We start from the raw sequence: 12893 nt of genomic DNA, 5'->3' as shown, positions 1-12893 counted from the left end.
AATGGAGTTTAGTTTTAATGTATCAATAGTATGGAAATTTTTAATTATATTAGATGTATATAAAAATAAGTCATTAATAGTTACTAGTATAAAATATATATTTAAATACAAAATACATATTAAAAATAAATTAACAACACATATATTTATATACAAATACATAGTGTGGTATATACATAATATTTTTTAAAATATTTTATACGATCATCCAATTAAATTTATGTGTTTAAATATATTTCAAAATGTTGTTTCATTTGTTGAAGTTAAAAACTTGATACAAAAAGTTACAATTTAGGTGTATGGGTATAGGTTTTAGGGTTTTTGGCTAATAAATTAGGGTTTAGAGGTTAGGATTTAGGATTTGAAGAGTACGGTTTAGAGGATGAGAGTTAGGATTTGTTTCAGGGTTATTAGAGTTTAAGTTTGATGATTTGTAGTTATTAGTGAAGGATTTAAGGTTATGGTTTAGAGTATTAGTTTAGAATTTCGGTTTATTAGGAGTACGGTTTAGAAAGATAACAGTTTAAAGTTTATGGTTTAGAATTTATAATTTAGAATTATTCTTTAAGGGGTTTGAGATTATTAGTTTAGGGTTTAAAATCTAGGAGTATTACTTTAGGCTAAAGAGTTTAGAAGTATATATTTCTCGGATTTAGGATTTATGGTTGATGATATAAGATTCACAACTTAGGTTATTGGATATTTCAGATGATGGTTTAATTAGGGATAATAGTTTTATGTAGTGATTCATAGTTGTTACGATGGGTAACAGGAGATTAATGGGTTGGACTCGTTGGGTTGGCCCAATCGTCTGAGGAAGGAAGCCTCCGAGCGGGTTCGTGTCTTTGGGGGCCTCCGTCCGACTTGCGAGTGTGAGAGAATGGGGGTGGTACCTGCAAAGACACTCTGATGCCTAAGTTAGCAAGGGTGTAAGCAGGTCTAGAGAGTATTGGGACTTAGTAATACCTGAGGGGTGTTCAGTGTATTTATAGTGGTGAGCCAATAACCACCGTTGAAGTAGTTCCACTTTTAAAGGGGGATAGCCGTCCCTTTATCTTAGGGAAGTTGGGATATGGCTTCTGGAAGTGGGTTGAGAGATTTTATGGGCAGTTACTCATTTGAATGAGTGTTATCTGCCAGCTAATCCTCGTCTCCGACTTCTAATAAGCAAGTCGTGGTAAGAACCGACCTCGGTGCAGAATGTGGATCAATCCTTTTGGATTGGGCCTCTCATTTGTTTCCGGGCCTTGACGTTGGATCAGGGTATGAACAATAGTAAATTTATTTTTAAAAAAAATTCACTTGATAAAAATTATTAAATTTTAAGGATGAAAATGGTTTTATTATCTTTGAAATAAAAAAATTAAAAAAAGGACCAAAAAAAGGTATCAACGATCATTACACACAAATAAAAATATTTTAAAATATTTATTTTCTTCTGTTAATACCCCAAAATAATTATCATTATCAAATGGTTAATTATTTTACAAATTAACATTAGTGAATAGTAACTTACAAATTACAAAATCTATATTTTCACTAGTTACTGGCCCCACTATTTCAGAAGTTGTCATCCTAAACTGACCCAGTCTTGCAACAATCCTTCCTAAGAACTTAACACGTTGCATTCTATATGTATAGAAGAATCTTAAATTGAAAAGAAATATTCTTATCTTTGTTAAGGGATTTTTTTTGTCAAAGAATTATTTATCTATTTTTTTGTGTATAAATATTTTGTGTTTAAATATCACTCTAAAAAAATATTATTTATCTTGTCATATTGCTAGTAAACTTTAAGATTTACAATTAACATTATCCGTTACTATTTATACTGAAATAAACAAGATAAATATATTCTTAACAAATAAATTTTTGACTAATTTAATGTCAAAATAACGTTATTTTGTGTGAATAAATAAGAACAAATAGGTTTCTGATTAATTCCTCAGTGATAATATGACACTTACCAATTAATTTAATAGCCTAATGTGTCGGTTAAATAATTTATGTTATAAGTTAACAAAGATAACAGATAAATTGTATTGTCTCACAAAGATTATAGTCGGAGTTAAAGTAGATCTTTCTTAATAAGAGGCAGTGTTATAAAAAGATTATCTTATTAAATTTATATAAGAGAATATAATTATGTTATGTGTACATAAAAATTTAATTATTAAATTAATTATTTATATAAAATATATATTAAAATATAAAATTTATATAAAAATATATAAAATAACATATTTATTTATAACTAAATACATATATTATAAATAAATATATGATAATTAATTTTTAATATACATGTACTATTTTTAAAAATAAAATGTAAGAGAAAAATAAAAAAATTAAAAAATAAAATAAAATTGATTTTTTACTAATGTATTCTCTTTTTTAAAATTTATTATCAAAATATCATTTTTTAAAATTAATTATTTAAATATTTTTTTGTTAAAGTGAATTAATTTATTATTTTTTAATTATAATTAATTATTGTAATATAAAAAAATAATATTAAATATTTAATTTGAAAAAATGACATTTTAATTTTTAAGTTTTCGAAAATGTGGCAAACCCATAAAATTACTTCAATTATATAGATTTTGATTAAATAAAAAAGGGTTATGCTAGATGTACACTAAAATTAATCACTAAAATTAATTATTAGTATAAAATACATGCTAAAATATAAATATATATTAAAAATAAATTAAACTAAAGATGTATTTATATACAAATATATTAATGGCTGATTTTAGTGCCTGATTTTAGTGTACGAATACTCGAATAGCATTTCCTAATAAAAAATAGGGAAAATTGTAAATACGGAATAGGGTGGCCCCGCCCCAGCCCTAGATAAACCCCGATGGATACAAATAACATACAACGCATGAATCTTAATAACACCGGTCTCGCTCACTTCGCCACCGACCTCACCTCAGCCAAACTCACTTGAACCGAACCACCACGATGCAGGGTAACGGTGCCGATGGAGAAGCCTTGGATTTCGAGCCTGAGGACGACGACCTCATGGACGAGGACGCCGCCGCCGATGCTGACGCTGACCCCCGCGCTCCTCCTCCTAAGCTCAAGTCCGCCATCACCGCCGGCGCCTCTTCCTCCCTCTCCACCCCTAAGAAGACCAAGGGCCGCGGCTTCCGTCAGGACTCCGATCCCAACCGCAATACCCGCCTCCAGGGCTCCGATTTCGACTCCCTTGCCACCGAGGGCGGTCCTGGCCCTCAAAGATGTTAGTCCCTATTCTCTCTCACTCTCCCCTAGGGTTAGGGTTTCGCTTTCCTATTTCCTTCCTTATATTAATCTGTTGTTGTTTCGTTCTCACATTTCTGTTGTATGTTTTAATTGAATGCTTTTTTTTTGTGCGCTTCGATTTGTTTTTGGAACGTTGTGTTTGGTTCAGCCATTGAAGGATGGATTATTCTGGTGACGGGCGTGCACGAGGAAGCGCAGGAGGATGATTTGCAAAACGCTTTTGGAGAATACGGAGAGATTAAGAACTTGCATTTGAATCTCGACCGTCGCACTGGTTTTGTCAAAGTAAGTGATAGTGCCTCTTCTCAACGCAGTCCATAGCAATATTATCGCCAATATTTTGTCAATGTGCTCCTAGTTTTGAAGTGATATTTTAACAATCCAATTTGGTTTGCTGATTCAAATATTTGGTATTCTGATTTACCTTTGGCCTTTTATTTTTCATGTCACGACTCATTGCATGTATTTTGTTTTGCTGCATGGTCAATTATTGCCCCCAAACATGTACTTGGGGCAGCCAATGACTGTTAATCTGTCTCTTATAGTTGCATATGTGATTTGGCTGCATTCTATCACAAAATTTCCTCAAATTGATGGTTGCGAAGGGAGAAAGATAGGACCATTCCTAACGAAGTATGAGTTGATGCTGCTATTGTTTTTGTTTATTGGGAAGAGGAGGATATGTAACACTGTTTGTCCCTATCTTTTCTTTCATCTCATCTTATTAACTAGGAGGACATCTGACACTCTTGTTTCACCTTTTGATTTAATACTGACTGATTTTGGTAATAGCAAATTTTCTCTTCCACGTGCACTGTTTCTTAGTGCTGATGTTTATTTTGATTTTAGGGTTATGCCCTGATTGAATATGAGCGTGCTGAGGAAGCTCGTAATGCCATAGAGAATTTGAATGGATCCGAGCTTCTCACACAAACCATTTACGTAGACTGGGCATTCAGCAGTGGACCTATTAACGAATCAGCGAGAAGAAAGAATGCTAGGTATGTTTCTAAATGTTTGATCTGGTCTGCGTATTACTTTCTGTTTGGTATTTTCCATAATAGTCCTGTGTAAAGGATATCTTACACTTTTGTAGGTTGGGGTTAATAGAAGTTGAAATGCATATGTATATATAACTTTCTCCTTGGTAAAGGGATTGAAAAACGAAAATATGTTGTATTTCCTGTACTGTGCACTATTTAAGTTAAGAAGGTTTGAATTTCAGTTTTCCAGAATTTGTTTATCGGGAGGTTCCCCTGCTGTAAATTTATTTATTTCTGAACCTACTGGTGTTAACTTTGACTGGCTGTTTTATTTCTCCCAAGTGATTCAATATTTGGCACTTTGACATTTTGCAGACCAACTCGTGAGCGACGCTCAAGGAGCCCTCGCAGGAGATATTGACATGGTGTGTATTGATTACATGATTGTGTTTTGTGTGTGGATCCTTAAATTAGCGGCTTTATTCGAATTGTGGAAGATTTTTCCAATGTTTGTGAGGCAAAAAATTACATATTTGTTGTTGGGAGGATTCTTACTAATACATCCCTTGTTGAATGATATTAATTTTTAGCTTAGTTTATCTTTGCGTATGGAGTTTAATATACTGCATTGTAGTAATGTATCCTGTTTTTGCTTTTGGTACATGTAATGGCATTATGTTGAGGAATGTATGATTGCCTTTGGATTGCAACAATGTTTGTTACATGGGTGATGTGCAGATGAATGTTTCGATGCATGCATTTCCTTTTCCCATATACTAGGTCCAATGTGTAACGCCAGGCTATTAGTTTGGTGGCACTGGAGAATTTCTTCTCATGATTGAGAAACTTAGGTAATGCCTACTAATTAAACTAAATATTTTCAACTGTTGAAAGGTTGGTAACTTTCAATTGAATAAGAAAAAATTGCTTCAAAGCACCAAATTTTTTGTGGGCGGGTTCTCTTCCATAGATTGAGATTTAGTTCACAGGAGGGCCCTGACCCGATGGAAAGTAATTTTGTTTTTAAAGGTTCTTTGATTTTGGAACTACAAAGAATTTGATATCGAATGCTTTTGTCTAGCCGTTTGTCCTGGATTTTCAATGAGAATTACGAGCCCGTTTGGGAGGGGTTGGTTATTTTTCAACTAGTTGGTTTTAAGTTGGTTATATCCTAGTTAGTTCTCTAGCAGGATTGATTTCTCTAGTATATAGAGTGAATACCCCACCCGGCTCCTAATAATTACTTCGAAAAGACGAGGCCCTCAAGAAAAAAAATACCCAATTTGGTCCCTGATATTTTTTTTTGGGATTGATTAGCTTCTGTGCCAAAAAAAATATTGACTTTTTTTTGGCACAGGGGTCTCGTTGTCTTTTCAAGGTAATTGTCAGGGGCCGGGTTGGATTTTTTTTTTGTTAAGGGGTTCTTTGTCTTTCGAGGTAATTGTCAGAGACTATTTTAGGTTTTTCTCTTATATATATTATAAACAGAACACAATAGTTGAATGATTCACATTTTTTTGAATAAAAAATAAATATAGAAAACATGACAGCAAGCGATAAATAAAGACAGAAGCATGTAATTTCTTTATTTCTTTAATAATCACTTTGGCTTTGGGTTCTAATTTGTACTTTTCACTTATAAGTATTTTATTTTTTAATAATAAATAAAAGAAGGGATTTTAGGACGGGGGATTTTCATTAGGTCCCTTTTCATTACATACAAAAGGACTTGTTTATTGTTTATTAATTGCTTTGATTTGATGTAATTTGAATTTTATTGAGATGAAATTTAAATTTATGCTATTTTACATCAAATATTATTTACATTCTTTTTTTTTTTAAACGGGAATATTATCTACATTTCTATAATCTCTACAAGAGTGTTGGATCTTAGCAGTAATTTTTTGTTGGGTCAGATATATTAGCAGCCCTTCTAATATTCATAAGCAAAAGGCTACACTTTGGGCTAATGAAGTTATCTGGGAAGAAAAATATTATTTTAGCAATAAAAGATAATCACCTAAAAAAATAAAACATAATCTTGACAACTAATAATGGAAGGATAAATTATTTAAATTGTTCTTAGTTAAAAAAGATAATGTAAATAATTTTTTTAATGGTTAAGCGTCAAATTTAAAAAAACATTTTTCTTATTCTAAAATCCAAAGAATAGCATATTAAAAAAAGGTGATTATAATTCTTAAAAAAAAAAAAGCTGGAGCTACTAATCTAGGAGAGGACTTGAAAAAGAGTTAGTGGAGGCTCTTACCAAGGGGAGAAGGTGAAGGAAAAAAAAAAAAAAAGTTGAAGAGTACATCAAATTTAAATGGGTGTTAACCCTTAGAAGGATGTTGTGATTTTTAAATATGGTCAAAAGAACCAATTTATAGCAAATAAATGTTGATATAAATATAATTTTATAGTATTAATTTTAATTTAAATTGGATTGATGTTAATGTAATTTGGGTTTAAATATTTTTTATCAAAAATTATTTTGGAAAAATAGATATTGTTTGAACAATGTTAACTAAAATCATGTTAGAAAATAAAATTATCAAAAGAACATAATTTATGTTATTATTTATATTTTTTATAATTTACTTTTTATAATAAAATAAAATATATTTTAAAAATATAAATATTATTTTATAATTTAAAAAATAAAATAATTTATATGTATGCAATCTTCAAAAAATATGAAATTAATATTAAAATTTATTTCAAAAAATTGTATTATATTATCAATTTATTTAAAATACTATTAATATTATTTTAAAAATATAAATTTATGCATACAAAGTACTCAATTTTACCATACTTTTAGTTTCAAATTAACAATTTAAAAGTCATTGTTATACTATTAAGAAGTATTTTGATAAATAAAAAGGGTTAAAATAAAAGGCAAGTGTAATATCTAATTTTATTTAGGTTTAATTACTTTGCTAATCCTTATAGTTTTGTAAAATTTTCAATTAGGTCCTTATACTTTTTTTTCTTTTAATTGAGTCATTGCACCAAAATTTATTTTTTAATTGAGTCTCTACACTTTTTTTTTATTTAGGTCTCTGTACCAATTCTTTTTTTTTTTTAGTTGGGTCCCTATAAAATTAAGTCAATTACTACTAAGAGGGACTTAATTGGAAAAAAAAATTTGGTGCAGGGACCCAATTAAAAAGAAAAAAAGTATAGGGGCCTAATTAAAAATTTCACGAAACTATAGAGACCAACAGAGTAATTAAATCTTTTATTTATTGTGAACCGTAATTGATTAATGTTAAAAGAATAAAAATTTACTTTAGCCTAATGTGGATTAGGATAAAAATTTCAGAAAAAAAAATTAAGGAAAAAAAAATCAAACACCAATCTTACGGTTTTTTTTTTCAAAGTCAGATAATTTCATGAAAGGAACATATAGGTGTCTATATATGGGACAAATAAAAGAAATGGAAGACTCCCAACGCTCTATTATAGAAGTAATATCATATAATAATCTAATAAGAGAAATAAAAAAGTAAAGTGCTCATCACTTAAGAAGTGAAAATTTGTTGAAACTCTTTCTGCAGTTTCAAAGCCGACACCATTATCTCTTCTACACTAGTTAATACATTATCAAAGATGAACATGTTCCTAACCTTCCATAAGGACCAGCTTAAAATCACCATCATTATTCTCTGAGAGGAGCCATTGGATTGGGTATGCAAGACTCCCATTCTCAAGTTCCACTCAATATAGAAATCAGAGTCTTCGGTGCTCCTTCTAGTAGCTAGTAAGCCCATTTTTGACTAAATTTCCTTTAATTTTACACAATGGAAGATGCAATGATTGATTGTTTCTGGAAATTGTAGGCATCTTCGACAGATAGGTTGAATCGATGGGATGCGATGATGAAGCTTTTGCAGCACTGGAAGCTTTTCATGGAAGCTCCTTCAGAGAAAAATCTTAATTTTTCCTGAGATTTTCAGCTTCCACAGTCTGATTACTAGCTTTCTTTAGTTAGCTTATAGCTCTTATGCCTTGGCTACCATATCGGACAAAGAAGAGGATTCTACGCAACAATAGAAAACACCAAGGCTTCGGTCGCCCCGGCTCCCCTGTCATCAGGTCACCAACTTCCTTGACCTTCCGGTACTGGGCAGGCGTCAGCCCCCATACATAGTCTTACAACTTTGCGGAGACCTGTGTTTTTGGTAAACAGTCGCCCGGGTCTGGTCACTACGACCCCCTTTGTGAGGGGGCACCCCTTCTCCCGAAGTTACGGGGCTATTTTGCCGAGTTCCTTAAGCTGCCTGCTCGAATCAACATCCCTCTACGAGTTTCCTCATTCCTGTGGTTGTTCTCTTTCCTCTAGGCTAGAGAATATCTTCTTTCTATATGTATTTATTATTGCCCCCCGTAGGAGTCCGGGCCGTGTCTCAGTCCCAGTGTGGCTGATCATCCGAAAAGTTCGTTAGGGCTCGGTGAGAATCTTACCTACCTTCCTTTTCCCCTGTTGTCTTGTCTAGCTTTAAAATAGAACTTCTCTAGCGCCTCAAAGAAAAAGGGCTCCGTAACTCCTTTCACACTAAGCTAATTCAAGTGCACTAAGCAAAATGAACCCTAAAGTTTCAGCTGCTATCCATGACAAGGTGGTATCAGAGCCTTGCTTCGAGGAAGCCTGGTTCGAGCTTGGTTCGTGGGAGCGAGACTACTTGTGGGCAAGCATGTCTGGCATGACTGAGGAAGTTGCTATCAACATGTATGGAAGGGGAATCCCAACCTCCTCAGCAGGGAAGCAAGAAGGGACGAGGTCATAGTAAGTGCTGAGGACCTTGCTTGCTAGTCTATCTGTGAAAGTTTCTGCATTGGAGGCTGAACATCTACGAGCCAGCCGTCTTCAAGACATTACGTGAGAAGGAGAAATGCTGGTAGTACCTCTTCACAAGAGGATCAGACCAGATCCAAAATAGCGTATGAAATGATTATGGTCTATCTAGTACCAATGACTCCGCGATGATTACATCCCAGCAAATGGAGGAGCAAGTTATGGAACAAGCAACAGCTTTCGCGCGAAAAAGTTTTCTTGCTGGGTCTCGCCTGCACATTTTTGGGTTTGACCTTTCGTCCCTTAGTCTCACTATGTTCAACTAAGCTACTTTGTCCCTAGAACCAACTCTTATTGTGTATGAGATCGCCTGGCTATTTGTGTATGATTGAATCTTGTCCCGAGGGTAAAAAAAATTTCTTATATTAAAAAAATTAGGCTCGAGATAAGAAGTTGAAATTCAAAGAAAGTCAAATGGCAGAACAAGGGGATGTACTTGTATTTCTCTATTTTTCATCGAGATTGGCTTGGTCTTCAGTTAATGTTAATAAAGGACTCAAAAATAAGTCCCTAACCATTATTGTACCGGTAAAGTGACGTCGTAGCAATCCTTAAAACTAAGCAGTGATCCATAAACCCTTTGTAGGATGACTCTAATGGGCTTTCATCTTACTTTTTTCTACTGGATCGACGGACGCGGAAAACTCTCTTCGTCTCCCTTAGTGCTGTGCTGGTCGTGCAAGTTACTTGTTGCTAAGGTCGACAATCGGGATTGATGCAAGTTTTTTTGCCTAAGCTCACTTTGTCTTAGTTGGTAAATCATACTTTTGAAGAATATAAAGAGGGAGCTTGCAACTGCTTTCTATTAAATGGAATGAATAACACTACTCAATCTAGTCTTTATTTCTATGTCACTAAGAAGAGGTAAGGGTGTCATTGACACCTTAGTCTAAATGAAAGTAGATAAGGACAAAAGCTTGAATAGCTCTTCATTCCTTGAGCTTGACTTGGTCGCTTTGCTGTTCTTGACAGTCGCTACGTTCCTCGAAGGGAGACCACTTTGCTTAGGACTTTTGATAGGCACCTGGGGACAAGCCTTTATCTAAAGAATTCGTTTTTCCCCTGACTAAGCATCAAAGCGCCCTACCGAACGGTTTGTCTCTCAGCCTATTCGAGCGGTCTACTTACCCGATGTAAGAGCTTCTTCTTTCGTCCTGTAGTCTTCTTTTAAAAGAAGGAATGTCCCAACCACGATTAAGCACTACGAAATCCGCCCTCCATTCTCTCAAGTACCTCTCCGCTTCCTCTGCTTGCTTTCATGTAGTTTATTCCGGCTAGACTTTCTTCTTGTCTTGACTTTATTTCAACTGAAAGTCAGATGCCATCGGTCTCTATTTATTGTATCTTGAGAGCTTTATAGGCCTTCCCTAGAACTTACCATAAGATTCAGCCTGGAATGACTAGCGAACTCGATAATAGTCAGCCTGGCCGGCCTATCGAAAAAAAGTGCTTAGATGGCTTGAATTCCCCTGTTCTAGCTCTAGAAGAGTAAGCTAAGAGTCTTATTTATATTATATAAGAGCCAGCCTATCCTAGTTTTTCCTGTAAGTTTTGGTACTAGGAAAGAATCCTAACTCCTATAAGAATCAGAGGCGGCGGAGATAGACACTTTGGATTCGGCAAGCTACTCCGCTTTCTAATTAAGATTAAAAAAAGAGGGTTACTACATTGATAGAGGCATAAAAGTATTCAGTTATCCCAATACTTCTCGTCTTTCTAGCTGCTATCTTCCTAAACTGTAGGAGGAAGGGGAAGGGCTTTATGAACGTTACAGAATGAATGGTCAATGATAAATCACCTTGCCCTCCCTTTAGAGGAGTAAAAAAGGTAAAGCTCCGTACTAAAATATTCTTTCGCTACCAAAGCTTCGGAGTTCTATTCCTTCTTGCGTCCAATCTCAAGGATAAATTCAACCTAACTCGCACTGCATGAAAGGACATAACCTAGTAATAGGTCAATCAGTTCTTCCTTTGATACTTATGCCATTAGATTAGAAAGAGTAAATTGTCCATCATCTTCAAAGGCCTAAATCCCCTGGGAGGAAATCGTATTCATGATATCATGATGCTACCTCTCCTTCATGTGCAGCCTCTTCTCAAGCAGCAGATTGCCTGAAGACAGACGCCCTGTTTCAGCTGAGAGTATTGATTCCCCTGGTACCTCTCTTTTCTATCACAGCATTAGAGGAGTGAGACTCGCCACAAATTTCGTTGTCTCATAATCTTTGGGTAAAATTCAATGGGAGGATGCGAGAACCCATAAGTCACATAGTACCCAATACTCACTTCATACAAACCACTTTTATTAAGAGCCTAATAAATTTTATCTTCTCCACCCCCAATTATTGTTGCTAGAACATGCTGACTAGTGTCCTCAGAAAAAATACTTCTAATTAGAGTTTGATTCCACTGACCATTAGAAAGTATTAAGTCTTGACCATCAATAGTGGTTGATTTTGTAGATTGGAAGTTTCAGATGAAAAAACAACACAAGGATGTGGAGGAGCAAGCGAAGGATCACTGAAGATTCGGATATTGGATCCATCACCAACTCATCAAACCAGCCCCATTTCAACAACCTTACACCCTTCCAATATGCTATGCCACCCCCACGAAGGTACGATTCCGATCTCTGCATTCGTTATAGAACTGTATCGAAAATATTTACCTTTGAGGAGTCTGGATAGGAGTGATTGTGGCTGAGAGATAACTTTCCAACATTATTTTGCTAATAGCATTAAATTCTGAGCCCCTAGGTCCTTAAAACCTAGTCCACCTTCCAATTTCGGTCTTGTCATAGTATTCCAACTAACCCATGCCATTTTTCGCTCTGTACCTTTTTTATCCCACCAAAATTGGGAGAGTATGTTGTGAATCCCCTTTATTAAAGTATCAGGAAGACGGAAACATGATAATGAATAAATTGGGATAGCCTCCCCAATAGCTTTGATTAGAACATGCCTGCCTGCAGAGGAGAGAAGTTTTCTTTTCCACCCTTGAACTCGCTTCCTCACCTTGTCCTTGATTTCTCCGGAGGTGGCCTTTTTTTTATTTTTGAACTGTAGATGGAAGACCCAAATATTTATCTTATGCACCAATATGATCAATTTTCAATTTCCGAGCCAATAGTAATCGAGCAGTCGGAGGAGTATTATTACTAAAGAATAGAGCTAATTTATGCAAATTAACTTTTTGGCCACTGAACCCCTCGTATGACTGGAGAAGATTGAGAATATTTTCACAACTGGTTTCTGACGCTTTGCAAAAAATGATTGCATCATCCGCAAACAATAAATGATTAACAATAGGACATCTTCGATTGATTTGAATACGTTTAATGAAACCGTTTTGCTCTGCCTTGTTTAGCAAAAAGGATAATCCTTCTGTACAGAAAAGAAAAAAGGTATGGAGATAGAGGGTCTCCTTGACGGATAACTCTATTTGGTTCAAAAAAACCAAAAGGTTGACCTTCAACAATGACAGAGTAAGAAATTGTAGTCACTACCTATTGTATCCAACCAATCCACCTAGATTTAAATCCCAGCTTCTCCAAAATAAACCAAAGAAAATGCCATTCAACACGATCATAGGTTTTGCTCATATCCAATTTAACAGCAATTTCACTCGATAGGCCCCTCTTCTTTGTCTTTAGATAGTGCATACATTCATGAGCGACTAGGACATTGTCTGAAATCAATCTACCTTTAATGAAGACACTTTGATTAGGGTTGATCAGTGAAGTCATAAATTTTTGTAGCCGATGGACTAGTACTTTAG

General features: G+C 34.5%; 1 protein-coding gene across 1 annotated transcript; it reads left to right on the top strand.

Annotated features, from left to right (window-relative positions):
* The first annotated feature begins 2871 nt into the window (after positions 1-2871).
* On the top strand, positions 2872-4978 carry Y14 (RNA-binding (RRM/RBD/RNP motifs) family protein). The gene is made up of 4 exons (XM_016346715.3): positions 2872-3250; positions 3422-3558; positions 4123-4274; positions 4632-4978. The coding sequence occupies exons 1-4, from the start codon at positions 2971-2973 to the stop codon at positions 4675-4677; spliced, it is 615 nt and encodes a 204-aa protein (XP_016202201.1). The 5' UTR covers positions 2872-2970; the 3' UTR covers positions 4678-4978.
* The last annotated feature ends 7915 nt before the right edge of the window (positions 4979-12893 follow it).

The sequence above is a fragment of the Arachis ipaensis genome, chromosome B5 (genome assembly GCF_059453495.1).
Source record: "Arachis ipaensis isolate K30076 ecotype BB chromosome B5, ASM5945349v1, whole genome shotgun sequence".
NCBI classification, from domain to species: Eukaryota; Viridiplantae; Streptophyta; class Magnoliopsida; order Fabales; family Fabaceae; genus Arachis; species Arachis ipaensis.
The sequence above is the reverse complement of the archived record's forward strand: the minus strand, read 5'-3'. Positions and strand labels throughout refer to the sequence as shown.